The sequence below is a fragment of the Cetorhinus maximus genome, chromosome 18 (genome assembly GCF_964194155.1).
Source record: "Cetorhinus maximus chromosome 18, sCetMax3.hap1.1, whole genome shotgun sequence".
Classification (NCBI taxonomy): Eukaryota; Metazoa; Chordata; class Chondrichthyes; order Lamniformes; family Cetorhinidae; genus Cetorhinus; species Cetorhinus maximus.
In genome coordinates this window covers 14,829,805-14,854,799 of record NC_135896.1, presented here as the reverse complement: position 1 = coordinate 14,854,799, position 24,995 = coordinate 14,829,805, and the positions used below count along the sequence as shown (strand labels likewise).

The following is a 24,995-nucleotide window of genomic DNA, read 5'->3' as shown; positions in this document are numbered from 1 at the left end:
AAAGCGAGTGGTAAAGTATCAGTAAAAAAATGTATTTTTATGTGGCTAATTGATTTTGAAATAGTATGGGAGGAAAGAACATTTCCTCATATCAATAAATAGGTGTTATTTGGAAAACAAAACGTGGCTAGACAATGGAATTTGCTGTGTTGTCATTATTATAATCAACATGCGTGAAAACAAACATATTTTTGAAACTGCATTGTAATGCTTGTCATGCTGAATGGAAAGACTGTCCTATGGCTAGCAGAATTCCAAGGCTTCAGATTTAAAAGTAACTAGCACCCTAATGTAAACATACAGCATTGAATAACTATAATTGCACGCTCATTTTTATAAAAAATGCAAATATTTCAGTAACTTAAAGAATTATGGATACCATATGTCTACTGCAAATCTTCCAAGGTGGTATGTAACAATGGGGATTAAACTTAATTTTACTGAACCAGGAAGTAACATTCATATTATTTGATATCTTTCAAAGTAAGCTTCTAGTCAGGTATAAGGTATTCGTGTCAGTAAGAAATATAGGGACATGTTGGCCATTAAGCATCAACTACCTGTAAAAGCATAATCAACCCAACATGAATATATTGTGCATCTACAAAGAAATAGAGGTTACACCAAGGAAACAGGTCATTTAGCTCAATTACACTTGTTATTTACTCTCCATGCAATCAAATAGATTTAATAATATTTACCTTTGTGTTAGCATATGCCCTCAACTCCTTTTTCTTCCAACTATCTAATCAAGCGAATCTTAAATGTTAGCATAGTTTCAGCTTCAACCACTAACTCTCAAGTGCATTCTACAACCTACTATTCTTAATAAAAATGAAGATTAGGAGTTGCTTATTCTGAAAAATAAAACATTGGCTCACTCGTAGCGTTCATGCCCAAGTCAGGAGGTTGTAAATTCAAGACCTACTTCAGAGACTTAAGTACATTATTTAGGTTGGTACTGTGGGAGTGTACAATGTTGGAGGTGATGTTTTTCAGATAAGACATTAAACTGAGGCCCCACCTCCCCTCTCATGTGGATGTTAAAGGGCTCATTGAAAAGTGAGCGGGCGAGTTCGTCTGGTGGCCTGGCCAACATTTATCAGTCAACCAAAACCTAAAACAGACAATTTGATCACATACTACCTTCTAATTTGCAGGACCTTGCTCTCTGCAAATTGACTGTCACATTTCCTGCAACAGTGGCCACTCTTCCAACAGTACTCCGATGATTGTAAGCACTTTGAGGTTTCCTGAGGTCATGAATACTTCTTTAAAGTATTTCAGTGTCAAGCACTTGTTGTTTTATATCTTGAAAGAGTTCGCCAACAACATTTTACTTATGTACTGTAAACCACTGATACTAGTCAGATAGGTCACAACTTGGGGCCGCTCTCCACTGATTATTTTACAGCCATGTAGAAAACTTGTTATATAGTTGGGCATTTTGAACTTGGGTAGCTTCACAAATACATCAATATAGCAGATTTCTGACAACACTGGCCTGGTTTTGTGGTGGTAATGACGACAAACTGCTGGCCTTTACCATCATTACTAAAATTGACAGCAACTTGTAGCCTGCACACGCACAGAATAATGTGGAAATCCAGAAGTTGCTGCCAGTGAATCTACACTCCTCCACAGCATGTGCTGTAGTGGCTCCAAAAGACTGCAATCACTGTTGCAAACATGATTTGACGAAAACTTTCCATTCTAACATGGTTAGTTTTGTTGCAATAGCCCTTGAAAAAGTTACACCTCAATGGGCTTTTAATGACATACTAATACTAATTTCATAATCACTGTTAAACACATTCAGTGGTCCTGACAAGCTAATTTTCTATTTGTGGAATGTCAAATTTCTCCTTAATGATAAAAACGTCTACATATTTTTAAAATATTTTTTCTGAAAAACAGTTTTATCTTTGTTTTAGCATATATCTCAATCCAATAAGTCATTTATTTTTCTATTTGAAATTTAAATTAAAAATGAAGGGGTTCAGTGGCTTTAACTTCCTTGTTTGCTTGTATGAATACTGAAATATGAGGTTACCGACTTAGTGACATCACCACTGCTACATACAAGACATCCAATCCCTTTCCTCGGCGCCAGATTTAAACTGCAGACGAGAAAAGGGAAAACCCTGCTAAATCACTAGATCTTTGTGGGCAGCTTTCTTCAAGCAAGCGCTCTTACTTCATTATCAAATTCAGGGCATTGCGTTCAGCCTATAAACAACTATGATAACCCACAATGCAATAATGATCCTGAGTCATTAATTTAATGAGAACCATTTTGCTTGGTCTTAATGCCTCTGCATATATTGATAATGCATGTTTAACTATGATATTGTTAATTATGACAAGAGATCTATAATTTTACAAAGTAGCAACAGGCAGTTTTACTCAAGACTGATCAGATCATTTAAAAATCAGTATTGCATTCATGTCTAATAATAGTGTTCTCTAACCAAATCTATGACATGAACTGCAGTATCTGGTCAACAGGCCAAGGGTCTCGCAACTAAGATCCCATAGCTGATAACTAGGAAAGACCCCAATAATTTGCACTGCACGAATGTTCCCGGTAGTGGACAGGAAAACTTATGTTGCATTTCTTACTGACAGGTACACCAGTATAAAATACTAGGAAGAAGTTTCACTTGAAGAGATTAAAGAATTTAGTTCTGTGATGTCATCTCCTACCGTCTCACATTCCTCTTCATCAGTGGCGTCTTTCTTAGATTCGTCTTGTTGTTCTTCTTCTTGTTGTTGCGGCTGCTGCTCAATATTTGGATCAAAATCCTCCATTTCAACCTACGTTTACACAAATTAAGTTTTAAAAAGGAATTCTTTTTACTCCCTTTCCTTTAATGGTTCATTGCACAGGAGTGAGGGATGCAAGCAATAGCTCCCAAGATGCTGACAATCTTAAGTGACTCATAAGAGGTGTAAAAATGTATTACGGTGGCTTGTGAACTAATTTTCGTCTATTTCCACAAAGCACTTGTTTTCTACACTGTAGTTCCCAGTACACGATCATGAACTTATATTGAAAACAGGTAAACACTTGCACCATATCACTTAATACACAGTTTCTTTCAAAGGAGAAGGTAACTATTCAAAAGCCAAATACTGCAAATGCTGGAAATGTGAAATTAAAATAGAAAATGTTGTAAATACTCAGCAAATATTTGCAAGAGAAGAGAGAAACAAAGTTTACATGAAAAGATTATTGGTCTGAAATATCAACTTTGTCTCTCCACAGATGCTGCCTGGCCTGAACGTTTCTAGGATTATCTGTTTTTATTGTACAGTATTTAGTTTTCTACAAAAGAGAAGGAAAATCCAAATTCAAAGGTGTTACAGCATGATTGAATTGTGGGCTGGGTCTAAAACGCCATTAGCTTTACATTTGTTGAATCTATGTCAGGCTTCTGTTAAAGAAAAGGAAACAATTAACAGTCTACTGACAGAGATTACTTTAACAAATGAAATAACTTGCTTTCATATAGGTACAAAGAAAAGGTGCAGCTACTATGACAAAAGTGCTGCAGAACTCTGGAGGCAAGCTGAGTAGGCTACTGAGCTTCAGTAGCCAGCATAAATTTAGATAAAATTTCTCTCTCTCCCTCCTCCTCCAATTATGATCAACACTTCAGATACAAAACACAGCAAACCAGCTGGCAATGTGACTGCAAGCCTACATAATGTTACTACAGGCCTGAAATTATTGATAATGGAAAGCCTGAATCTATTCCGGGCCACTTACTTCTTCAATAGCAGCATCCTGGAGCAGCGATCTGATGTCTAAACGTAACATGTGGCGGGGAGTTGTATCCCAATGTTCAGCCATCTATAAAACATCATACATGTTAATCAAGTCTCAGCCAGTGTTTGGTTACTTAATGGCCAGCAATTTTAATAAATATCTAAGTTGATAAGGACAGCTGCTTAGAACTGCTGGTTGCCTGTTGAGCATTAAAACAACTTTTGGGCTCAAGTTTTCCTTTCCAACTTGCTTCCAATCCTGATGGGTCTTTAATGTGAATGATGAAATAAGAGATTCCCAACTTTCTGCATCAACTCACTGAATTAAAAAAAAAGGAAGTGAAATTTTCACAGTAGCTATAACTTATGTAGTCTCTTGGAGGTGAGCTGCTAATAAGACCCAATATTTCAGGCCAACTCAGTGCCAATACAGCAATGAATAACGTGCAGAATTATGCAGAATCTATAGAACTGAAACAGGTCATTTGGGCCAATTGGTCCAAGCTGGAGTTTATATTTCACACAAGCCTTCTCCCACACTAATTACCACTTCCCACCCTACCCACATAACCCCCTCCCTATTCCCAACACCATTGGTATGCACCAAGCCTCTCCTTAAATACATCAAAGCTATCTGCTTCAGGCGCGTCATGGGGGGCAATGAGCTCCATGTTCTCACCAGTGTGTGTGTAAAGAAAATCTTTCCAAATTACCTATTCTATTTGGAAGATGCTATCATTACTTATACAGTACCTCTTTATTCAAGGTTTACCCACAAGTGGGAAGCAGTTTTTGAACATTCAATCTATTAAACCAGTTCATAATTTTGAAAATCCTCATCAGGTCTCCTCTTTGCCTTCCCTTTTCCAGAGAATAGAGCCAGAGACTGTTCAATTCTTTTCTGATAGTTGCGCCCTATCAATTCTGGCAACATCCATATAAATCTTTTTGCACTTTTTCTAGCACTCCAATATGCTTTCTGTATATAGAGCCCAGAACAACAGAACACAAGTGCGTTCTAACCGAGATGCTATCTAAAGTTAATCTCTTTTTAGCTCTTGACCCCATGTAGTTTCTTACCTTCCAGAGATGAAGTACCCTCATTATTCCTCCAAACAAAAGGAGTCCTATCGCATTTTACCACATTGAATTTACCATTTATTCGCCAATCAGCAAAATCTGATTCTGCCTGCCTGTATTTCAATGTAGTCCACGACATTATCAGTATACCACTCCACCTCCCCAGCACACATACACGCACAGAAATATCATCTGCGAATTTCAACACCACACTGTCAATTACTAACTCTGTGTCATTAAAGTGGTTTCCTGCAGGGACAGCACAGGTCTCTGCAGAACGCCAATTCCAACTTTCTGCCAAACGGAGAAACTTCCCAAAACTGTTAACTTTTGTTCTCTGTTTCATACCCATCTTTTAATCCATTTTGCTACCTTGGCCCTAATTCCACATGCTATGACCTTGGTTATGAGTTTCTTATGCGGTACTTTATTGAAATATATTATGTGAGCAGGTAAGTTTCAGAAAGTCAAAGTTTACTGCTTCCAATGCGTTGCCCCTTACTCTTCCTTACTTCTCCTTACTTCTTCAAAGAATTTAATTAGGCTGGTTAAACATGATACTCCTTAAGCAAAGTTCAAAAAATAAATAAAAATAAGGATGTCAAAACACATCTTGTTCCATTTACACAAACGATCCAGACTCAAAAACTCAATGCAAGGTGGCCAAATTTGTTACAAGCAAACTGGAAGGGGCAGCTGAATTGGAGGAAAATCAAAAATTAGAGTTGGCTGGATAAAATATAGTATGTGGGCAGGTAAATTTCAGATGAAATTTAATTCAAAAAACTAAAGCAAATCACTGCACACAGAATGGAAAAATAAGCAACCCCTTGAATAATGCTTACAAGAGTTCAGGATGCAGTGAGACCAGACCTAAGAATTTTACTTGATTCTAAATTAAACATGTTGACAAACGAAAGAATGTTGAACCACATAGTCAAAACAGTGGAACTGTAAGTCTGAGAAAGCCATGTTTAAACTGTGCTGTGCTCTGGCCAGACTGCAGCTTGAGTAACGTGTCCAGATGGTTGCCAAGGCACAAGGGAGACACTGAAGTCCTGGAAGCTATAGCGAAGAGCCATAAGGCTAATTCTGATGTGAGGAATCTTGGATATGAGGAAAATTTAGACATTTGGGTTTCTCAGCTTGGAAAGAAGGCATCTGAGAGGTAAATAAAGATAGCAAATGTGATGAAATAGGCACTATAAAGTAAGTTGCAGGAGTAGAAAAAGGGGACTAAATTGGTTTTTGTTAGTTTGAATCCAAGGATTGATATCAGAGAATTCTTCTCCAGGCAGTGTGTAGTCAACTCTAAGAATAGATTTTGATGAAGAGCAATGGAGGCCCCCTCCCCGCCCAATATTACTCTCCACCGACGTCAAAGGCAATGACAAAGTGCATCAGCCGTGACTCAGTTAGTAGCTCTCTCGCCTGAGTCAGAAGGTTCTGGGTTCAAATCCTATTCCAGGACTTTAACACAGAAATCAAGGCTAACACTTCAGTGCAATACTGAGGAAGTGCTTCGTTACCAGGTGTGCTGTCTTTCCGATGAGATGTTCTGAGGCCCTGTATACCCCCTGTAAAAAGATCCCAAGGCACTGATTCAAAGAAGAGCAGGGAAGTTATCCTCAGTGTCTTGGACCATATTTATCCCTCAATCAAATCACAGAAACAGATTATATGATTCTTACATTGTTGATGTGTGCAAAGTAAGGTGAGTTTCCTACAATCCAACAGCCACTACATTTCAAAATTACTCCACTGGCTGTAAAGAGCATTAAGACATCCGATGACCTTGAAAGGCTCTAAATAAATGCAAGTTTTTTTTATGATCTTGTTAAATCATGCAAGCCTGATCAGAAAATTGTACTCATTCCAACCATTGCAGATTATTTTAACAAAAATGAATCCCCGGTTTCTGCTACAGCCTACAGCAAATATAAAGTCAAAATGATTGCTTTTACTATCACAGCTCATTCACTAGAATAATATATTGGCAACTGATATGCCACACTGATCTGCATACAGAAGTTGGTTATGACTGGATGCAACTTTGTCTCCACCCAAGTTTCTGTTTCTAGCTGTATCATAATTAGGATAAATCAAACAGTAGATAAGAGTTTCCCCATAGGGAGGGGAAAAAAATCTCAAATGCCTTCCCTCAGGCTGTTCTCTTAGCAGTTGGTTGCAGAGGCATGGGAGTAAGCTGGAAGCATGCACTCACACAAAAGGAGAAATTTTCAGAATACAACTTGGGAAGCCTGAAAGCAGTCCCTCTCTCCAGCTTGGAGTTAAAATGTGAAGAAAGATCACTTTCAAAGGTTTAAAGTAGTAGAAACCCTGATTATTTACCTTGTTGATTTCCTTCAGTTTACGTCCATGAATGTTCCTCTTGGCACAGGTCTGATTATCTGCACTCATTTCTGCGATATAAACCTGAAAAGAGGGAAAGAAGGTAGAAATCCTGTTAGTGCATCCAGCTTCCCAACAGAACAACCGAAAGTAGGGAGTTGTCAGAATAGCAAAATACTATTCAAATTCCAACAACATATTTCCTGGAAAAATGCTTAACTCAGTCAATTAATTGTCAATCTAATTTTTTTCCTACCTAGAAAACATTTGAACACCTTCATCTATAACATTAATTTAGCAGATCTTTATGACTTTTCTCCCATCATTCTCCTTCCACCAACGGAGCTGCGACTATTTGGAATCTAAATGAATATCTTAACATACGGTGACTTAAAGTTAGCAGAATATTTTATAAACTGTGAACCAAGAAAAGCAGTTTATGCATTTTGCGTGAACAATTTTATGGCTTGGCAGCTGTGCATGCAACCACCTAGGCTCCATGTTTGGAATAATGATCCTAAACCCTCCAACCCTGCAGCCTCCTTTAAAACTGTCCACTTTGAACAAGACTTTTGATCTTCTCCTTTAGTTTGGCACCTATTATTTTCCTGACGGCAGTTCTGTAAAGCACCTTGGGATGTTAAAAGTGCTGGATAAATGTAAACTGTTAACTCACCTCAAAGCCTTTAGTTTTGGCTGCACTCCATAACTGCTCAAAATGTTTGACTCTGTTGTTGATGGCATCGACAATGATGAAGGGGAAAAACCCATCGTCTAGTGTTTTCCGGAATGTTTTGAACATGCTGCTTCTGTATGTGTCCTCCATTTCTGGCTCATATTCATACTCTAAGACCTGAAGGGGCAAAGAGGGAGAGATGGAAAGAAAACAGGCATTTGATTAAGCAGGAGACCTGATCAGTCTTTTTCTTTCCAAATAATTGGAACGATAATGATAATTGGCAATTCATTGCACCTAATGAGTATAAACTATAAATCTAAAATTCCAGGATTCCACTGGCACATGAAAAGTGGAACAGAATCTTTGTGCATTCATGCATAAGGCACTGAATATTATATCAAATCATGGAGGCTGGATGGGATTCTCATGGATGGGATAGGACAGCGACATTTGTAAAGACAGTTCAGCAATGTGCAGCCCTGGGTGCATTTGTAAGTTAAGCAGTTCAGGACCATACTGCCATAAAGTATTCCAGAGCCCCTTTTCAGGGCTAAGAAACGGTTATCATTAACAATGTTGAGCTCCAAAGAGGCACGTTTACAGGCACAGCAATGGTGATCAACTGATTCCCTTCAGGGCCTATTAAAGATTGGGGGTCTTCGGCAGAACTGACACTAGATACCAGCTAATGAGAGTTCAATTGCAGCCTTAAGGGGCCTACTTAACAGGTTTCCCACTGTAGGTCAAGAATTTCTTCAGACATGTCGAGGGAGGTTGGTGTTGCCGGGAGATTATCTGCCTACTCTTCCTCCATAGGGCCTGAAATTCACTGCCAGGGTAAAAGACCTGAAAGTCTGTGGTTGAAAGATTTCTTCTAACTGCCAAAATGGCTTTATAGGAAACTATTGCACAATTTAGATCTTTCTTATGATGAAAAGCAAAACATCAGGGGCTGTTGTGAAAACTGCTGTCAACGTTTATCAGAACCTAGGCAGAGAAATTTAATATTTTCTCGATCCAAAAATTCAAGCAGGCCTTAATCTGAGCATGGCAATATTTGTTGGCCATGATTACAGCAGTGTTACAACAGGTTCCAGTATTCTGGTTGTGGAAATAACATATTAATATATAACCTTTACTTCAATTACAAAACAGTCCAGTCTTTCCTGCAGCATTGAGATCAATGAAGTGCACTGAAAATTCAGTGGACTAATCTCACCATATTCTTCATTTTTTTTGCATTTCTAATTACAGTGCGTCACACTAGGAATGGTGGCGAATTGGAAACAGAACAGCCATTCCACCCCCACAACCCCTAGAAATTTGATGCATAAAGAAAATGTAAAGTCCTGAAATCTGGCTTTTACGTAAAGCTCATCAAAAGCGTAATGCCCAATAGGCCTTTTTCGATGTAATCTTTCGATCTGCTTCGGTTACCATGAGTGTGCCAAGTCTGTCTTCTAGCTTCAGGCCAGCTCACACTTTATCATGCAGGCAACTAAAATAAAGAATCTATCAGCTATAAGTTATACTACTGCCAGACCACTGCACCATTACATTTAGGTTTAAGTGGCAGCTACATGAAAGTTGGTGAGAATCCAGCAAAATCGCAAATGCCATTGTTTACAGTGGCAGGTGGAGCTTTAAAAATCAGATTCCAAATGTTATTGGCAAGGGGGTCTGCAGAGCTGCACAAAAGGCCAAGAAAAAAGGTGACAGCTTCATAAGCAATTACGTAAGTCACTTATTCCATCATTTCATTTTTCTGCTGCATTATTCAAGGGTCCTGATGACATAGAAAGATAATGCACAAGTTTATAATGAGGCAAGGCCCAGAAAAGGCTTCAATAATACTTACTGGAGTTGACAAGATTCATAGTAGGTAAAATTATGCAAATTAATTAACTAAAGCCTTTAATTCTGAATTTTCATGAGTAATATTGAGAGATTATATGCTTTGAGTAATTATTTGTGAAGCAGAGGTTCTCGTGTGATTCACAGATCAGGGAATATACATGTGACTGAGCAGGTACAAGAAAATTCCTATGCTGGTTTGAATGCTGTAGTTCCAGAACACAAATGAAAATTTACAAGCCACTGTTTAACTGTAAAGTCTTTGAGTAAAAACCCAGTTCAATTCCTCAATCTAATCCATATGTAAATAGTCTGTTTTGTGTGATGGATCCACATTCACTAAAAAGACTTGTTTCACATTGGACACCATAGTGACCATCTGATTTTCTTTTTTATCCTTTTGTTTAAAGAGAGTTGGATCTCAAGCTCCAGATAGCAAAGACACATCTTGGTGCAATAATCAAGCCCAGTTTGGCCATTTCTTTCTGACTGAAACTAACTGTAGCTATAACCATTTTTCTCAGCACTTACCTTCTTTTTGACTCGCTTGCCACTGTCTGGGTCCTTCACTACTTTTTCTACCTCAGTCATGAAGTAATCATCCAGGCTGAGAACCCGTGGTGCAGCTCCTCCATACTCCACCTCCTTATCCTAAAATATATGCACAGAAATGTAAATACTTAAGTTCACAAGAAAGAGACTCTGTAGAAAGGTTCCAATTTATTACCGATCATTAATACAAACATGATTTAAGCCCTCGTCTTTGGATGACAAATTATTAACAGAAGTTATAAAAGCAGACACTCCTATTTCAAAATTTGAAGTTATTTTAGATAGATCTGTCTCTGAATGCTAGAATCTAAGCAACCCCACAACCAATGGATCAATTCTGTGCATTTCTGCCACATCCAATCATGAATAGCTATGGACAAATATTCACATCCTCAATGTTGGGGAAGGCCAATACACCAATGCAAATGGCAAGACTGAGGCATGTGCAACCATATTCAGCCAGAAGTGGCAAGTGGATAATCCATTTTTGCCTCCTCTTGAGGTTTCCTAGCATCACAGATGCTAGTCTTCAGCCAATTAGATTCCCTCCAAGTGATATCAAGAAATGGCTGAAGGCACTGGATGCAACAAAGGCTATGGGCCCTGACAACATCCTGGCAGTAGTACTGAAGACTTGTGCTCTAGAACTGGCCACGCCCTTAGCCAAGCTGTTCCAGTACAGCTACAAATCTGGCATATATCCGACATTGTGGAAAACTGCCCAGGTAGGTCCTGTCCACAAAAAGCAGGACAAAGGCAATCTGACCAATTACCACACCATCTGTCTGCTCTCGATCATCAACAAAGTGATGGAAGCAGTTGTCAACCATGCTATCAAATACTACTTACACAGTAACAACCCGCTCACTGATGCTGAGTTTGGGTTCTACCAGGGCAACTCGGCTCCTGACCTCATTAAAACCTTGGTTCAAACATGGACAAAAGAGCTGAATTCACAATGTGAGATGAGAATGAACGCCTTTGATATCAAGGCAGCATTTGACCAAGCGTGGCATCAAGGGGCACTAGGAAAACTGAAGTCAATGAGAATCAGAGAGAAAACTCTCTACTGGTTGGAATCAATCTTAGCACAAAGGAAAACGTTTGTGGTTGCTGGAGGTCAACTATCTCAGCTGCAGGGCACAGCTGCAGGAGTTCCTCAGGGTGGTGCCCTAGGCCCAACCATCTTCAACTGCTTCATCAAAGACCTTCCCTCCATCATAAAGGTCAGAAGTAGAAGTGTTTGCTGATGATTGTACAACGTTCAGTATCATTCACAACTCCTCAGATAATGGGACAGTCCCTCCCCATGTGCAGCAAGAGCTGGACAACATCCAGGCTGATTAGTGGCAAGTAACATTCACGCCACACAAATGCCAGGCAATGACCATCTCCAACAGGAGAGAATCTAAGCATCTCTCCTTGACATTCAATGGTAGAACCATCACTGAATCCCCCGCCATCAATATCTTGGAAGTTACCATTGACTAGAAACTGAACTAAACCAGCCAGGTAAATACTGTGGCTACAAAGCAGGTCAGAAGCTTGAAATTCTGCAGCAAGTAGCTCACTTCTTGACTCCTCAAAGCCTATCCACCATCTACAATGCAAACATCAAGAGTGTGATGGAATACTCTCCACTTGACTGGATGAGTGCAGCTCCAGCTACACTGAAGATACTCAAAACTATCCAGGAAAAAGCAGCCTGCTTGATCAGCACCCCATCTGCCAGCTTAAACATTCACTTCCTCCACCACCAGTGCACAGTGGTAGATGGTTGTACCATTTACAAGGTGCACTGCAGCAACTCACTGTACCTCCTTCAACAGCAACTATCAAACCAACAGCCCCTATAACTATAACACATGGGAACACCCCCACCTGCAAGTAGCACTCCAAGCCATACACCATCATGACTTGGAATATATTGCCATTCCTTCATTGTCAATGGTTCAAAAATCTGGAGCTCCCTTCCTACTAGCACTGTGCATGTACCTACATCAGATAGGCTGCAGGGATTCATGGCAGCTGCTCACCACTACCTTCAGAAGGGCAATTAGGGATGAGCAACAAATGCTGGCCTTGCCAGCAACAGTCCCATCCCATGAAATAAAAAACATCTCTGGTAATGCATCACTTGGTGATAACCAGAGTCAAGATTTTGTTCAAATTGTTCCATCGATTAGTACATTAAACCATCACTGGCTAAATTCTAAATATTCCATGACATTTTTAAAAAAAACCTAATTAAGTCTGCAATAAGAATATTAATGCAAAGTCATTCACCAACTGTGTAATTAAACAATATGCACATGCAAACTTCCACTGCACACCTCATAATTCAGCATAATCATGCCTTGAAAAAGCAAAGCATCAAGGAAAACTTCCTGCCAGTTTTCCCTCATCCCCATTAATTCAGGTACTGACTCTGTTGGAGTACAGGTAGCTCTCTAACAAGCCTCAATCATGAACCCATATTTTATGAATGCCGAGACAATTACTTACATTTATATAGTGCCTTTAAGCTCGGTCAAAGAGAATATGTGCATGTACACACCCTCCAAGCAGGAGCTGCTGGACAACAAACAGTAGCAGATATGCTGCCTAACATTTCCTCTTAACCAGAAATGCTAAGCTAAACTATATGAAAATATGAATTAGGAGGAGTAGGCAATTCGGCCCCTCGAGCCTGTTCCGCCTTTCAGTAAGATCATGGCCAATTGATTTTAACCTTGACCTCAACATAATGTTCCTGCCTACTTCCCGAGCACCTTTCGCCCCTTATCAAGGATCTATCAGGCTCTGCCTCAAAGGCGCCCAAGGACTCTGCCTCAAAGGTGCCCAAGGACTCTGCCTCAAAGTTGCTCAAGGACTCTGCCTCAAAGGTGCTCAAGGACCCTGCCTCAAAGGTGCCCAAGGACTCTGCCTCAAAGGTGCTCAAGGACCCTGCGTCAAAGGTGCCCAAGGACTCTGCCTCAAAGGTGCCCAAGGACCCTGCCTCAAAGGTGCCCAAGGACTCTGCCTCAAAGGTGCCCAAGGACTCTGCCTCAAAGGTGCTCAAGGACCCTGCCTCAAAGGTGCTCAAGGACCCTGCCTCAAAGGTGCTCAAGGACTCTGCCTCAAAGGTGCCCAAGGACTCTGCCTCAAAGGTGCTCAAGGACCCTGCCTCAAAGGTGCTCAAGGACTCTGCCTCAAAGGTGCTCAAGGACTCTGCCTCAACCACCTTTTGAGGAAGAATTCCGAAGTCTCACAACCCTCAATCATTAAAAGAAAAAAAAAATTCCTCAACTCTGTCCTAAATGGGCATCCTCTTATTTTGAAACAGTGACCCCGAGTTTTAGATTCTCCCACAAGAGGAAGCATCCTTTCCACATCCATCCTGCCAAGGCCCCTCAGGATTTATATGTTTCAATCAAGTCGCCGCTTACTCTTCTAAACTCCAACAGATACATGCCTAACCTGTCCAGCCTTTCCTCATAAGACAACACGCCCATTCCAGGTATTAATCTAGTAAACCTTTTCTGAACTGCTTCTAATACATTTACATATTTCCTTAAATAAAGAGACCAATACGGTACCAAGTACTCCAAACGTGGTCTCACTAACAACTGAAGCATAATCTCCCTACTCTTGTATTCAAGTCCCCTTGCAAAAAATGATAACATTCTATTAGATTTGCTAATAACTTGCTGCACCTGCATACTAACCTTTTACCATTCATGCACTAGGACACCCAGATCCCTCTGCATCTCAGAGCACTGCAATATCTCATCGTTTAGATGATATGACTCTTTTTTATTCATCCTGCCAAAATGGACAATTTCACATTTTCCCAAGTTATACTCCATCGTACACTCCCAGTTGACATCAACCAACTAGGCTCCTCCCTGGTCTTTATGACACAGAGGTATTCATTCTCCCAAGTAACTGACTCACGAAGGGATCTCCGGGCCAATGTTTTTATGCTGGGCATAAATTCCAACCATTGTTCTGATGAAAGGTCAGTGACTTTTTCTCTCCACAGACCTGCGTGTTTCCAGCACTTTATTTTTATTCTACTCTTCATGCAGTTTTTCCTAATAATTTGTAATCTCTAAAATAACCGGTCAAAAGATGATACTTACACGAATGAGTTTAGCAACATGCGTCTTTCCACTGCCAGGGAGTCCTCGCATAATAACTACAATCTGTAAGATATTATGGACAACAAAGAAAGCAATGTTGTAAGTTACTGCAAAAATTAAATCATCAGATCCACATATTACACATATGTTAATCAAAAATAAGCAAATTTGGACAGAGGGCAAACTGGTTCTTAGCACAAATATATTACTGTTGTACCCAAGTCAGACAAATTTTCTACTCATCCTAATCTATTGCATACAATGGAATTCAGCCATGAAATACACAATAATCAATACCCCTTTTAAAACCTACAAAGAATCAAATGCTATTGCTAAATACAGAAGTAGACATCTATTGCATATGAAGCAGTAGGTAACAGCTGAAGATCTGTACGAGCAGTTTTTGCTTACTGTAGGGAAACTGCATTTAAGGCAATCAAAAATGTGAACCAAATTCATCCTTAAAAGAAGTCAAATTGAAATTTGTTGAACTGCAACTAACTTTTGGGCCAGACTTTTGATGTGAAACGAATGGAGGAGGTAACAGTGCTCGCCACTGAATACACAAATTGAACAGCAACGTCTGGTGGTTGTACATGCACAGCTAAAGGTGAAAATCTTAAGCAGCAGTTCAAAATGAACTACTCCTCCATAAGCTGCGTGAAAATGGCCCTGTCTGGCTCCTGATTTAATCATATTGAACAGTGTGAAGTTCTTGTATTGCCATTATAGGCACAGGCTAAATTCTCCACAATGAATTCAATCAATCCAGTCTAAGTATCCTTTGAACGACGTGGTTAAGTCCCAATTATTGCCAAATAACCTCTCTGGCACTGAAAATGTACTTAAACAAGGATACAGTCACATTCCTTTAGATTTTAATTGTTGTTGGAGATTTTTTTTTATAAGTTAAGGGTAGATCCTTAGGGAACCTCTGAGGTGATGTGCATTGTGGAAAGAGAAGCCATTGCTAAATATGCTGTGGCTATGATTGGAAATGTAAAAATGAAATCAAACAAACCATGTGCCACAAAGCTGGATAACAGAGGAAAGAGGTAGAAGCACGACAGTCTGATCAGCTGGAAAGGCTGTAGATAGTTTGACAAGGATCTAAAATGTATCAGTAATTGTTCCGGAGATAGGAGACAGAGAATAAGGTTTTATTCTGATTGATAGGAAGTGACAAATAGTGTTTCTCTTAGATCAATACTGTAGCCATACCTTTTCATTATATACCAATGACTTGGATGAAGGAATAGAGTGTTCCTTATACAAATTTCAGATGTCAGTAAGGAGGCACAGTAAGTTGTGTGGATGGGAACCAGAAGTTACAAAAAGACAGACAGACAGAAGATGAGAGTGGGCAAAACCAGGCAAATGGAGTTAATATAGGGAAGCATGAGGCCATCCTTTGAATTTGAGAAAGGCAAAGGAATATTTTCTTGATTGTGAGAGGCTAGGGGCTATGGAAAAGCACAGGTGTCAATGTATACAAATCACTAAAAATCCAATGGTATATTTGGCCTTTATCAAGGGGAGTTCAACAATCAGGAAGTTATGCTTCAATTGTACAGGTCCTTGGTCAGGCCTCATTTGGCATAGTGTTTAGGTTTAAGCACCGAATCTCAGAAAATATGAACTGGCCATGGTGACCAGAGGGTACTGTGCAGATTCACCTGAATAATTCTAGGGCATAAATGGTTAAGTTAGAAAGGCAGGCTGCCTAAAAGTGACTCATATCCCTAAGTTTAGAATGTTGAGAGGTGATCTAGTCAAGTATTTTAAATAATTGAGGGATTTGATAGGGTAGATGCAGATAAACTATTTACTGTGGTGGGGATTTCAGAACAGGAGGGCAGGATCTTACAATTACAACCTGCAATACAGGTGGACAGGTTTTTGTTAGGAACAGTATCAAGCGATATGGAACAAAGACTGATAACTGGAGATGAAGTACATTACAGCTATGATCTAACTGAATGTAGGTAAACACAAGTCAACTTTCACATAGCAAGTTCCTACAAACATAAAACTGAAATTGACCATATAATCTGTTTTTGAGATGTTTGTTGAGAAATAAATACAAAGCCAGGACAGTAGAAAAACTCTCTGCTCTTCTAACATGGGGGCAATGGAACTTTGGTTTAAAATCTCATCCAAAAGACAACAGCCCTGACAGTGTAGTACTGCTTCAGTATTAAGTTTCACCAAGATTATGCAGCTAAGGTGAGGCTTGAATCCTGACGTTTTGTCTCAGAAGCAAGGGTGCTATCAATAAGCCACGTTTGACACCTAGCTCCAGAATATCTCAAACAGTACAACTCAGGTCTAGTGAACTCCACACAAGCTTGAATCACTTGAGTTTCAAATTATAATCTAACAAATGGGAAAAGCTCAACAAAGAGCAGTAAACAAGAGACAAACAAGCATAACTCACCCTATCAGGTCGGCTTTGCCTGCCAGGCATTTTCAGAATATCGTCAACGTTTTTACTCTCTGGCTTCTTTTCAACACGTGGAGGAGGATGTGATGGGTGAGGGGCTGATGCAGGTATCCTCTCATCAGAATATCCACGTCTTTCGCCTGAAATTTTAGGTAAGTGAAGAGATTTGACTAGTACTGATATCAGCTTACCAATAAAGATTTTTAAAAACTTCAAAGATTTGGGTGCAGTTAAGATAAAGAAAGCAAAATGATTCTTACTGCAAAATGAACAAAACGTACATGTACAGGTTTACGGAATGGTAATAACACATCTAGGTTTTTTATAATTTTGGTTACCGATTTTTCAAAAGCATAATGTTACAATAAGAGAACAGAGAAAACCAACAGTGAGGCCCCTGGAATTTGAAAGTAAAGGCTGCTAAATGGAACCAGATTTTATCGCATGGAACAAAAATGTGACTAGTGGAGTGCGCAAGGATCAATGTTTGGGCCTCAACGCTATACAATCTATATTAATGACTTAGACAACGAAACAGAGAATAATATATCTAAGTTTGCTGATGATACCAAGCTAAGTGGAAAGTTAAGCTGTGGGGAGGAATGGAGAGGCTGCAAAGAGATATTTACTGTTTAAGTGACTGGGCAACAAGATGGCAGATGAACTATAATATGGGGAAGTGTGAAGTTATTCACTTTGGTTGTAAGAATAGAAAAGCAGCATGTTTTCTCAGTAGTACAGAACTTGAGTACTGCCGGAAAAAAACATTTTTTGTCAAAACTTATCTTGCACTCATCACAACATTTCGCAAGGAAAACAACAAATTTATGATGTATGTGAAGAGTGTGAAGATTGGCTGGCAAGTGGACTCTGATTGGTAGAGGTGTTGCCAGAGACAGTTAACTGCCGAGCATTGTTTGAAATTTAAGCCAGGCAGCTTAACTCTGAATAGTCAAGACATTGCCCTGAGGAAAGAATCAGCGAATGGCTGTCACGTATTTTGTTTAGTTGAATCAGGCGCAATGTGCCTGCAAAAAACAGGGCCTGTGTATTAACATATGTAGCTTCCAGTGCACGTAAATGCGCCACACTGCAAGCCCGACTGACAATCTTAAATTGGTTGCCAGCATAATTCTGACTATACTGAGGATTATTTCGTAAATATTGCCCAATTGAGGAATCAAATCTAATGTTGGATAGTGTGTTTTGAGTTTTGCAAGCATGGGCTGGTTGGATACGGTCTGTACCTTGTCCATTGTGAACAGCAGGAGAGGCATGTTATTTGATTCGATCTGCCAGTTTTTGGGATGTTCAACCTACATATCTAGTATCATGCTGGCACTGAAATTCATATACCACAATGCTCATTTGTGTGATAGGCAGAACGTTTTTTTGGCTTGATGGCAGCATCCTGTTAGTGGCGAATACCACTCATGTTGTTACTGCATAGTAGCAGCATGAAACAGCTAGCTTCATCTGCCAGAGTAATCGGAGGTAGACTGTGCACTTTTCAAGGCCGAAAGTGACAGCCTTAGGCTTTTCATGAGTTTTTGTGATATACAGCATGATATGATTTAATCAGGGCAGCCATTACCCCACAGGATGCCTTTGATGCGTCCTATTTCAGCATCAAGCTTGCATGGTGAGCAAATGGTTCAGGCCCTATTTATGAGTTTGCCAATAAGGCCGATCTTATAGCACATGGAACTGTAAGAAGCCCAATGCGTATATTGATCATGGCTTTTGGTAGACCATGGAAGAGAACCCCCGCAAATTTCTCAACCAGTACATCAAGGAAAGGAAGTGTATTTGACTGCTCCATTATAAAGGTAAATTTGAGCGCAGGCTGGAGCCCATTAAGACACACAAGGAAATTATTACATGCAGCTGCGGATTTAAACATAGCAAACGTATCATCCACATATTGAAAATAGGCAAGGGGTAGGAGGTTAGGTGTCATTCCATCGAAGACATGTTTCTCATGGAACCCAATTTAAATGTTTGAGAGATTGGGGTCCAGAGGGGATCCTAAGACAACACCATCCTGTCGACTTGCCAATCAATCAGCACTCTCATCTCATACAGTATAAAGTTGTTGTTTCCCTTGGATTTGTATTCTTGCAAAATGTCCTGATGCATGCAAGACAAAAAGCTTCAACAAAAAAATCTCTTTTCTCAGAATATATTTTTTTAAAAGGTGTGAAACCTGTAAATATTTATGTTCAGAGAGACTTGGGTATGCTTGTACAAGGAATTCAAAGTTAACATGCAGGTGCAGCAGGCGATTTTTAAAAACCTTTCACAGGATGTGGGCATCATTGGCTAGGTCAGCACTTGCTGCCCATCCGCAATTGCCTTTGAGAAGGTAGTGGAAAGCCTTCTTGAACTGATGCAATACATGGGGTGTAGGTACATCCATAATAAAGTTCGGGAGGGAGTTCCAGGATTTTGATAAAGCAGTGAAGGAACAGCAATATAGTTCCAAGTCAGAGATAAAAACAAAAAACTGCAGTTGCTGGAAATCCAAAACAAAAGCAGAAACAGAAATATCTGGAAAAACTCAGCAGGTCTGGCAGCATCGGCGGAGAAGAGTACAGTTGACGTTTCGAGTCCTCATGACCCTTCAACAGAACTAAGTAAAATTAGGAAAGGGGTGAAATATATTCACCCCTTTCCTAATTTTACTTAGTTCTGTTGAAGGGTCATGAGGACTCGAAACATCAACTGTACTCTTCTCCGCCGATGCTGCCAGACCTGAGTTTTTCCAGGTATTTCTGTTTCTGTTTTTGTTTTAGTTCCAAGTCAGGATGGCCTGTGGCTTGGAGGGGAAGGTGCACGTGGTGGTGTCCCAGGCCACTGAATGTCTGCTGTCTTTGTCCTTCTAGCTGGTTGAGGTCACAGGTTCAGAAGGTGTTGTTGAAGGAGCCTTGGCAAGTTGCTGCAATGCATCCTGTATCGGGTGCACACTGCTGCGTCTGTGCATCGGTGGTAGAGACAGTGAATGTTTAAGGTGGTGGATGGGGTGCCGATTAAGCAGATAGTTTTGTCCTGGGTGGTGTCGAACTTCTTGAGTGTTGTTGGAGTTCCACTCATTCAGTGAAGTGTACAGCATTCCACCACACTCCTGACTTGTGCCTTGTAGATTGTGGACAGGCTTTGAGAAATCCAGAGGTAAGTTACTTGTCACAGAATTCAGTTTCTGATCTGATCTTGTAGCCACAGTATATATACGCTGGTCTAAGTTTCTGGTCAATGGTAACACCCAGGATGTTGATAGTGGGGGATTCAGTGATGGATTGCCATTGAATGTCAAGGAGATATGGTCATCACTGGCACTTATGTGGCACATATGTTAGAAAGGCAGCAGCATGTAGGCCTTGACTGCAAGGGGGCTGATGTACAGAAATAAAGAGGACTTGCTACAATTTAACAGCTTTGCTGAGGCTACAGCTAAAGTACTGTGTGCAATTATAGTCTCCATATTTAAGGGAAGATATACTTGCACAGGAAAGGTTCACTAAATTGGTCCCTGGGATAAGGGGAGGTTGTCCTATGATGAGAGGCTGAATAAATTGGGCCTACATTCCCCAGAGTTCAGAAGAATGAAAGGTGATCTCATTGAAATATATAGGATTCTGAAGAGGCTTGATAGGGTAGATGCTGAGAGATTATTTCCACTGATCGGGGAATCTAAAACATGGGGGCACATTCTCAGGATCAGGGGTCAATCATTTAGGACTGAGATGAGAAGAAACTATTCACTTAAAGGGTTCTGAATCTTTGCACTTTTCGATCCCAGAGGGTTGTGGATACATTTAAAGTTGGGATAGGCAGATTTGTGGTGTCTCAGGGAATCAAGGGATTTGGGGAGCAGGTGGAAAAGTAGAGGTTAAGCCCAAAATCAGCCATGATTGCACTGAATGGTGAAGTAGGCTTGACAGGCCATATGGACTTTTCCTGCTTCTATGTCTTATGCTCTTGTGAGTTTAGATTTATCTAGGTCTCTAAAATACAGCGGGTTATGGATAATGTGGAGATATATATATTGTTTTTCCAATGTCAACTGAGTACTATGAGAAAAGTTGGAAAACTGTTAATCCTCAACTAAGACTAAAAATCAGAAACAATACCTCAACAGATTTATATTAAAGCTGGTAGATGTAATTTTCATATATAAGCAGCTGGGTGAAGACTTATCATTGGAATTTGGACAGATACAAATAATCTCTTCTATTCCAACACACAGGTATTCCCAGCGTAACTAAATTTACCTACAATACTTAAATCAAGCTGCTCAGATCAATCTAAGATCAACTGGAAATCTAAGCCACTGATACTCTCAGGAACTGCTAGCAATGGGCATATTGTGCAACAATTTGATGTAGTTTGGATATAGTTATCATCTCAATCACCTGATGCTATTTAGAATATGTCAGCAGTCATTTCATTGCTGCAATGATCAAATTTGCAAAGTTATCAATATGTAATGTAGCTGGCACATAAATAATTGTGTGCATTACATAAAATCAAATACCTGCAAAACCACTAGGTGGGTGATCAAATGGTGGTCGATCAGATAAGCGATCAAACTGTGGTCTGTCAAAGCCCCCTCGGTTGAAATGATCTTTATTGTCCTGATAATTGTGATAACCACTTGAACGGCCAGACGGACCGTGAGACATTCTGCAAGTGAAGTACACAAAAAGGGTTTACCTTTTGTATTTGCTGGGGAAAGAATTTTGTTTACTTACAAACAACAGAAGAGAACCAGGTTCCTCCATAACATGGCAACCGGAAAGCATCTCCCCTTGGTACAAAAATTTGCAGCTGCTTCATTGTCAGGCTTCAAGTCCACAGGCTGTTTTGGTAGATGCCAATGGGTGCACCACTTAAAACAAATCTATAATGCAGGTTTTGTTATTTGTATTCCGTAAAGATGAACATATATTAATGATGCAATGTTTCACTACAGAAATTATGTGGTGAGATGTTGTGCCATTAGCTTATGGTTTACAGCTGTATGAATAATATAAGGGAACTTTGATGTTGCATCTTGGCTGCCATTGTAAACAAAGCAGAAACATTGTTTCAGCATGTTAATTCTTCATTCTGTATGATGGCATTTTAATACAAGTCCAATGCTTACCTGTCCTCACGCCCAAATCGTTCACGTTCAAATCCTTCCCTCTCGAAATCACCCATCGATCTGTCCCTATATAGATCACGGTCTCTATCATAGTCTCTGCGGTCCAAAAATGGATCTCTTCGTTCCAGAAATGGATCTCTGTCTCCATAACGATCTCGAGGACCTAGAGAATCTAAATGGGGAGAACACTTTTACGGGAGGCCTGAAGACTGACTAATTTAGTCTGAGTGAATTTCTCTATTTCTTTTCATTTAAAGTTATGAGCACTGATGACATCATTGGGTCAAATGGCAAGAATTAATAAGCTTGATTGCATGAAAGAGTTGACCATTAGTTGATTGCGGTTTGTAGTTAGATTCTGTTAACAAGTGTCAGCAAATGATTTTTTTTATTCATTCATGTGATGTGGGCTTCGCTGGCTGGGCCAGCATTTATTGCCCTTGAGAAGGGGGTGCCGAGCTTCCTTCTTGAACCGCTGCACTCCATGTGGTGTAGGTACACGCACAGAGCTGTTAGGAAGGGAGTTTCAGGGATTTTGACCCAGCGACAGTGAAGGAACGGTGATATATTTCCAAGTCAAGATGGTGAGTGACTTGGAGGGGAACTTCCAGGTGGTGGTGTTCCCATCTATCCGCTGCCTTTGCCCTTTTAGATGCAAGTGGTCATGGGTTTGGAAGATGCTGTCGAAGGAGCCTTGGTGAATTCCTTCAGTGCATCTTGTAGATGGTACACACTGCTGCTGCTGTGTGTTGGTGGTGGAGGGAATGAATGTTTGTGGATGTGATGCCAATCAAGCGGGCTGCTTTGTCCTGGACCTTGTTAAGCTTCTTGAGTGTTGTGGCAGCTACACTCATTCAGACAAGTGGGGAGTATTCCATTACACTCCTGAATTGTGCCTTGTAGATGGTGGACAGGCTTTGGGGAGTCAGGAGGTGGGTTACTCGTTGCATGATTCCTAGCTTCTGGCCTGCTCTTGTAGCCACAGTATTTATATGGCTAGTCCAGTTCAGTTTATGGTCAATGGTAACCGCCCCCCCACCAAGTGTTGGTAGTGGGAGATTCAGTGATGGTAATGCATTTGAACATCAAGGGGTGATGCTTGGATTCTCTGTTGTTGGAGATGGTCATCACCTGACACTTGTGTGGCGTGAATGTTACTTGCCACTTGTCAGCCAAAGCCTGGATATTGTCCAGGTCTTGCTACATTTGAACTTGGACTGGTTCAGTATCTGAGGAGTCACAAATGGTGTGAACATCGTGTAAACATCAGCGAACATCCCCACTTCTGACCTTATGATGGAAGGAAGGTCATTGATGAAGAAGCTGAAGATGGCTGGGCCGAGGACACTACCCTGAGAAACTTCTGCAGTGATGTCCTGGAGGTGAGATGACTGACCTCCAACAACCACAACTATCTTTCTTTGTGCTAGGTGTGATTCCAACCAGTGGAGAGTTTTCCCCGATTCCCACTGACTCCAGTTTTGCTCAGGTTCCTTGATGCCACACTCTTTCAAATGCAACTATGATGTCAAGGGCAATCACTCTCACCTCACCTCGGGAGCTCAGCTCTTTTGTCTATATTTGAACCAAGGCTGTAACGAGGTCAGGAGCTGAGTGGCCCTGGCAGAGCCCAAACTGGGCATCAGTGAGCAGGTTATTGCTAAGCAAGTGCCGCTTGATAGCACTGTTGATGACCCCTTCCATTACTTTACTGATGATGAAGGGTAGACTGATGGGGCAGTAATTGGCCAGGTTGGATTTGTCCTGTTTTTGTGTACATGACATACCTGGGCAATTTTCCACATAGCCGGGTAGATGCCAGTGTTGTAGCTGTACTGGAACAGCTTGGTTAGGGGCGCAGCAAGTTACGAAGCGTAAGTCTTCAGTGCTTTTGCCGGAATATTGTCAGGGCCCATAGCCTTTGTAGTATCCAGTGCCTTCAGCCGTTTCGCGATATCACGTGGGGTGAATCGAATTAGCTAAAGACTGGCATCTCTGATGCCGGGTGCCTCCGGAGGAGGAGGCCGAGATGGATCACTTCTGACTGAAAATTGTAGCAAATGCCTTACCTTTTGCACTGACGTGCTAGGCTCTTCCACCATTGAGGACGGGGATCTTTGTGGAGCCTCTTCCTCCAATGAGTTGTTTAATTGTCTACCACCATTCAAAACCGGATGTGGCAGGACTGCAGAGCTTAGATCTGATCCATTGGCTGTGGGATGGCTTACCCCTGTCTATCACATGCTGCTTATGCTGTTTGGCATGCAAGTAGTCCTGTGTTACAGCTTCACCAGGTGGACACCTCATTTTTAGGTATGTCTGTTGCTGCTCCTGGCACGCCCTCCTGCACTCTTCAATGAATCAGGGTTAATCCCCTGGCTTGATGGTAATGGTAGAGTGGGAATATGCCGGGCCATGAGGTTACAGATTTTGTTTGAGTACAATTCTGCTGCTGCTGATGGCCCACAGCCTCATGGATGCCCAGTCTTGAGTTGCTAGATCTGTTCGAAATCTATCCCATTTAGCACAGTGGTAGTGCCACACATCACAATGGAGTGTATCCTCAATGTGAAGGCGGGACTTTGTCTCCACAATGACTGTGCGGTGGTCACTCCTACCAATACTATCACAGATGCATCTGCAGCAGGCAGGATGGTGAGGATGAGGTCAAGTATGTTTTTCCCTCTTGTTGGTTCCTTCACCACCTGCCACAGACCCAGTCTAGCAGCTATGTCATTTAGGGCTCAGCCAGCTCAGTAGTGGTGCTACCGAGCCACTTTTGGTGATGGACATTGAAATCCCCCCACCCAGAGTACATTCTGTGCCCTTGCCACCCTCAGTGTTTCTTCCAAGTGGTGTTCAACATGGAGGAGCACTGATTCATCAGCTGAGGGAGGGTGGTACATGGTAATCAGCAGGAGGTTTCTTTGCCCATGTTTGACCTGATACCATGAGACTTCATGGGGTCTGGAGTCGATATTGAGGACTCCCAGG

The 24,995-nt window shown here is 40.9% G+C and overlaps 1 protein-coding gene across 7 annotated transcripts in view; it reads right to left on the bottom strand.

Annotated features, from left to right (window-relative positions):
• The window catches only part of LOC144692955 (uncharacterized), a 158,234-nt gene that overhangs the window by 63,586 nt on the left and 69,653 nt on the right, over positions 1-24,995 (bottom strand). For all 7 annotated transcript variants that reach the window (XR_013579432.1, XM_078562135.1, XM_078562130.1 and 4 more), the window contains 9 exons: positions 22,002-22,173; positions 21,390-21,538; positions 16,850-16,995; positions 14,413-14,475; positions 10,268-10,387; positions 7,880-8,056; positions 7,204-7,287; positions 3,773-3,856; positions 2,707-2,817 (listed from right to left, as the gene is read on the bottom strand). Coding sequence is in view for 6 of the 7 variants with exons in the window: in XM_078562135.1 (XP_078418261.1) it covers positions 2,707-2,817; positions 3,773-3,856; positions 7,204-7,287; positions 7,880-8,056; positions 10,268-10,387; positions 14,413-14,475; positions 16,850-16,995; positions 21,390-21,538; positions 22,002-22,173 (1,106 nt within the window). In the remaining variant the exon portion in view is untranslated. The remainder of the gene's footprint in view (positions 1-2,706; positions 2,818-3,772; positions 3,857-7,203; positions 7,288-7,879; positions 8,057-10,267; positions 10,388-14,412; positions 14,476-16,849; positions 16,996-21,389; positions 21,539-22,001; positions 22,174-24,995) is intronic.